Genomic DNA, 6000 nt, shown 5'->3' with positions numbered 1-6000 from the left:
AGTGTAATAGTATGGTAGTATTCTATCACTGTGAATCTAGGGCAGCTAGTCAGGAAGACTTGAGCTCAAATCCAGCCTTAATCACTTAATTCTGTTTGCTTCAGTTTCCTTATCTGTATAATGAGCTGTAAAAGGAAATAGCAAAACACTTCACTATCTTTGCCAAGAAAACCCCAAATGGGGTCATGAAAAGTTAGAAACAACTGAAAACAATTCAACAACTACAGTTATATTGCTAGGAATCTAGACCTGGTAAGGTGGGAGAAAATTGGAATAAGTGAGCCAACCTAGAAAAATTAGTCAGTATCCATATACCGTATAAGAAGAATAATATTGTAGGAATCCACCTTAAGGGTCACATCTTACCATAGACATACCATTGCCTTTGCAGGGGGAGGGAGAGGGAGAGGGAGAGGGGGAGACAGAGAGAAAGAGAGAGAGAGAGAGAGAGAGAGAGAGAGAGAGAGAGAGAGAGAGAGAGAGAGAGAGAGAACAATACAAAATGTGGTTCCTTTTCATATCTTGTTTTACTACTTATCCTAAGCTTCTTTACCATCTATACCATATATATCAATCACATTTCTTAGCCTGTTAAGTCATTTATCCCTTAACAAATCCCATCTCCTTCAAGAAGCCTTATTTAATTGCTCAGAAAAAAACGTTCATAGATTCTCCTGGCTTGTTTGGTCATGGAGCTCCATTTCCTCTTTCCTGTCCTCTTGTCTCAAATATATATCTACCTTGGAAGTATGCCACTTAATTACTTTTATTTTGCTTTTTCATATATTAGTTAATTTTTTTTCTTTAGCCTTAGATATATGTACTTAATAGTGTGCCTTTCTTAGGCTGTAAGATTCCCATGGGCAGGTATTGTTTCTGGGTAAATTATTCTCTACAACAGTGGCATAGCACCAGAGTTAGGTGACTAACTGGGGTGTTAGAGAAGGAGGATAAAGAAGAGAAAGATGAAAATGAAAATTCATTGACTTGACATCAGAATGAAGAGCCCATTAGACTGTGGTCCTCAAGAAAGTGATCAAATTTTCATGGGGATGACTATAAATAAGGAAAGAAACACATTGTATTTCAAAGTAGTGCAGGAAGATGCCCCTTGAAAGATGCAAAGCAGATATCATTTGGGATTAAAAAACGACTACAGTCTGACATTTTCCCTGAAATCAGAGAGAGTAAGTTGAGAGAATTTCTCCTGAGAAACTGGACCTGAAAAGCCTGTTCTGTTGGGGTGTAGCAGATGAGAAAGTTAAGGATCATCACAGGCCAAGGAGGATGTGGGGAGGATGGAACATGTACTTGAGCTGTTCTACCAAGGAGAATATCTTGGGTTTTTTTCAGCCTCTTCATGGGAGGAAATGTGGGTTAATAATTGAGGGAGGTCTCTCTGACTTCCTTTTTTCTAATTTTGCTTCCTTTGTTTTGAAGGGCATCTCTGAAACTTCCTGATTCTGATCTTTGATTTGCCATTTTCTACTGCTTTGAGAACCCCCCATCCACTGCAGTATTTCTGGATCTACAACTCATGCTTCTGTGGGCATTGCTATTGATCTTTGGTGAGTACAGTGATGCAGAGGAAGATCTGGAGTGGGGTCAGATAGAATCCTGGTTTGCTGAGAACATATTTTCCCTAGAATAAAAGCCCCTGCCCTGGGCAAGCTAGGGGAGAAAGAAAAACTGTCTCTTCAAGGAGATGGGAAACTCAGTTTCTTCTTTAATATCAGGGCTGTAAGACCAGGGCAAAGCTGAAGAGAGGGAGGACAAAGCAAATCTGGGATGCTAGAAAAACAACAGGAAAATGGAAAACCTCAATGTTGCAGAAAAATGGCTGGCATGAAATTATAGGTCTCCAGTATGTGTTTTCAACTTCACAAGCTTCAGAAAATTAGCTAGATATGTACTTTTTAAATGGGTTGATCTGAATTTATTGCAAAGGATCCAATTCAATTCAAAAAATCTTTTTCCAAAGCAAGGGACTGAATGAGGGTGCTGGGCATGCTAAAACAAAAATGAAGTAAGGCTTATCTCCAAGTTACAGAGTTAACTAAATTCAAAGTAACACAGAGCATTTTCAAGAGGATGAGTCTGTTGACAACTGGGCTGAGGAAAGACCTACCATAGGAGACAAAACTTGAGCTGTCTCTTTAAAGGATCTAGAGATTTCAAGAGGAGGAGACCCATTAAAATTGGAGAGGGTCATTTTTGTCAAGGCACTGAGGCAGGAGATATAGAAATGGTGTATATTCTCTACAAATAGTATGTATTCCTATCTGAATTTCTGTCCTGGTGCAGCAACTACAACATCAGATTGATTGAAATGGAAAGTACACCAAGGCAAGCAATTTGAAATAAAATCAGGATGGTAAATTAGTTAGGGACTTAAATGCCAGAGGATGAGTGATTAAGAATTCTTGAGTTGGAAAGTGATGTGGTCTCATTTGTGTTTGAGAAAAATTAGAATTAAAGGATTAGAAAGGAAAGAGATTGAAAGAAGAGAAACTAAGTAGGAGATGATTGCAGTGATCTGTGCAAGAGGTCATTAGGGCCTGAAGCAGGGTAGTCAGCCAGTCATTAGACAGGTATTGTCTATTATGTGCCAGGCACTGTGCTAAGCGTTAGAGATACAAAGAAAGGCAAAAGATCTCAAGGAACATGCAAATAACTATGTACAAGCAAGCCGGGCAAGGCACCAGCATCAGGGGGGATCAGAACAGGCTCCCTTTAAGAGGAAGGATTTTAGTTGGGACTTGAAGAAAGCCAGGGAAGCCAGGAGGTGGTGATGAAGAGGGAGAAAACTCCAGGTATAGGGTGCAGTGACTGAAAGGCCAAAGAGTTGGGAGATGGAGTCTCTTGTGTAAGGAACAGCAAAGAGGCCAGTGAAAGAAGCTCACAGAATGTGTTTGGGAGGAGTGGAATGTAAGGGGTAGTAAGAATGAAAATCTGAGGGGTCAAGTTATGAAGGATTTTAAAAGATTGAAGGTTTTATATTTGATCCTGGAAGTGATAAGGAGCCACAGGAATTGATTGAGTGGGGGTATGATATAGTCAGATCTCTGCTTTTAGGAAGATTATTTTGTCAGCTGACTAGAGGATGGATTGGAGTGGGGATGAACTTGTGGCAGGGAGACCAATTAGAAGTTATTGCAATAGTCCAGGTGTGAGCCAATAAGGGCACACAGTGGTGGCAGTGTCAGGAGAGAGAAAGGGATATATACATGAGAGATCTTTGAAAAGTAAAATCAACTGGCTTTAGCAACAGATTAGATATGAGTAGTGGGAGAGAGTCAGGGGTTGAGGATGACACCTGGGTTGTAAACCTAGGTGACTGGGAGGATGTATCCTCAGCAGTAATAGAAAAGTTTGGAAGAGGAAAATGATTAGGTGGAAAGATAATGAGTTCAGCTTTGGATATGCTGAGTTTGAGATGTCTCTGAAACAATCAGTTTGAGACATCTAATAGGCAGTTGGAGATGCAAGATAGGAAAGTTTTAGGTTAGGAGAGATTAGACAATGAGATTTTAAACTCATCTGCATAAAGAAGACAATTGAATACATGAAATTTGATGAAACCACCAAGCAAAATAATGTAGAGGGAGAAGGGAAGAGGGCCAGTGACAGAGCCCTGTGGGACACCCATTGTTAGTAGGTACAACCTAAATGAAAATCCAGTGGAAACCAAGTAGTCAGATAGGTAGAAGGAGTCAGATAGTAGGAGAACCAAGGAGAGAGTGGAGTTGCTAAAACCTAGACAGAAGAGAGTATCAAGAAGAAAGAGGGTGACTGACCATGTAAATGGCTATAGAGAGCTCAAGAAGGATGAGGATTGAGAAAGGTCATTAAATTTGGCGATTAAGAGAGCATTACTCCTAACTTTGGAGAAAGCAGTTCCATTGAAAGAAACAACTGAAACCAAAGTGAAGAGAGTTAAGAAGGAAGTGAGAGGAAAGGAAGTGAAGGCATCAGCTGAAGAGAAGCTTCTCATGGAGTTTAGCCATGAAAAGGCAGAAAGACATAGGATGAGAGCTAGTTGGGATGGATGGACCAATTGAGGGTTTTTTCAGGAGTAGAGAGAGATGGGCATGCTTGTAATCAGTAGGGAAGCAGTCAATAGACAGGGAGAGATCAAAGATTAGTGAGAGTGGAGATGATGGAGAAAATCTGCTGGAGAAGATGGAAAGGAATGGGATCACTGGTGAATGTAGAGGGGTTTGCTTTGGCAAGGAGAGGAGTCACTTCATGTCAGATAGGGGTGAAAGAAGGGATGGTAGCAGAAGGCATCTGATTTGACAAGAGTAGAGAAGAGGAAATTGTCAGAGAATAGCTTCAACTATTTTTTTTAAAGCAATTGGGGTTAAGTAACTTGCTCAAGGTTACACAGCCAGTTATTTCTGGGTGTGGTGCTAAGTATCAGAGCCTGGATTTGATCCCAGGTCATCCTGACTCTGGGGCTGGTGCTTTTACTCACTGCACCACCTGGCCGCCCCTAAGCAATTGGGGTTAAGTAACTTGCTCAAGGTTACAGGGCAAGATGTTTCTGGGTGGGTACTAAGTGTCTGAGCCCAGATTCGATCCCAGGTCATCCCAACTCTGGGGCTGGCACTCTTACTCACTGTGCTACCTGGCCGCCCCTATAGCCTCAACTTTTAAATGTGAAGCAAGGTTCTCAACTGAGAGTGGAGAAGGAGGGAGAACTATGAGATATTTGAGGACAAATGAAAAGGTTTGAAAAAATGTCATGGTGAACCGAAAGGTGACCATTACCAAAAAGATTTGATTATTAATTCTTAATAGTATAATTTGAAGTCTGGAAGTAGTATTCCCCCATCATATTTACTTCTATTCAGCATTTTCCTTGACAGAGTATGTCTTTTGTTCGTGTGAATAAATTGTGTCATTATTTTGAGTATAGAGTATTCCCATGGTAGTTAAACTGATATACCAATAAATTCGTGCATTCACTTAGGAGGTATCACAATTTTTATGCTGTTGGCATTACCCATCCAGGAGCACTAACTATGCCTCTAATTTAATTATTATCTGATTTAAATTATTCTTTTTTTTCTTTTTGCCTTTTGGAGGGCAATTGGGGTTAAGCAACTTGCCCAAGGTTACACGGCTAGTATTTTTGTGTTAAGTGTCTGAGGCCAGAACCGAACTCAGGTTCTTCCAACTCCGGGGCTTTATTCACTGCGCCACCTAGCCACCCCATATTCTTTATTTCTTTTTTTATTGAAATGCTTTATTAACTTCTGATTTACATCATTCATTTCCACCAGATTTTGAGTTACAAATATCCTCCCCATTTTTCCCCTACCCATTGCCCCAAAATAGCAATCCCACAGGATATCCCCTCCTCCAATCTGCTCTCTCCCATATTTTCTCCCATACCCCTTTCGACTTTTCCAGTGGATCTCTATGCCCCAGTGCCTGTATATCTTATTTCCCAATTACATGTAAAATAATATTATTAAGATATATATATTTATTTGAATATTTGATTTTAAAACTTTGAATTCCAGATTCATTCCCTTCCTCCCTGGTCACCCACCCTTGCTGGGAAGATAAGCAGTTCAGTATAGGTTGTACATGTGTGGCTAATGCAAAACAATAACATAGTAGATATATTGTAAAAGACTGACTGTATTTCCCTCCCTCCTATCCCACCTCCCACTTGTTCTATTCTCTGCTTTGATCCCATCCCTTTTCAAAAGTGGGTGCTGCCAACTTCCCTCCCCCCAGCCTGCCCTCCATTCCATCATCCCCCCTCTCATTCCCTTCCCCCCCTACTCTCCTGGAGGGTGAAATACCCTATTTAGTGTGTATTGCATTCCCTCCTCAAGCCAAATTCAATGGGAATAAGGTTGACCCACTCCCTTTTGCTTTCTTATTCTTCCCCTCCATTGTAACCATTTTCCCTTGCCTCTTCTATATGAGATAGTTTACCCCATTCTGTCTCTCCCTATCTCCTCTCATTATATTCCTCTCTCA

General features: G+C 40.7%; 1 protein-coding gene across 2 annotated transcripts in view; it reads left to right on the top strand.

Moving 5' to 3' along the window:
• Positions 1–1253: 1253 nt before the first annotated feature.
• LOC138141963 (Fc receptor-like protein 2) overlaps positions 1254–6000 on the top strand; it is a 38156-nt gene continuing 33409 nt past the window's right edge. For both annotated transcript variants that reach the window (XM_069062850.1, XM_069062849.1), the window contains exon 1: positions 1254–1568. In XM_069062850.1, the coding sequence (XP_068918951.1) occupies positions 1538–1568 (31 nt within the window). In that variant the 5' untranslated portion in view covers positions 1254–1537. The remainder of the gene's footprint in view (positions 1569–6000) is intronic.

This window comes from Petaurus breviceps, unplaced genomic scaffold (assembly GCF_028583685.1).
Source record: "Petaurus breviceps papuanus isolate PSGF00001 unplaced genomic scaffold, PetGlider_PUasm1.0 90510, whole genome shotgun sequence".
NCBI lineage: Eukaryota > Metazoa > Chordata > Mammalia > Diprotodontia > Petauridae > Petaurus > Petaurus breviceps.
The sequence above is the reverse complement of the archived record's forward strand: the minus strand, read 5'-3'. Positions and strand labels throughout refer to the sequence as shown.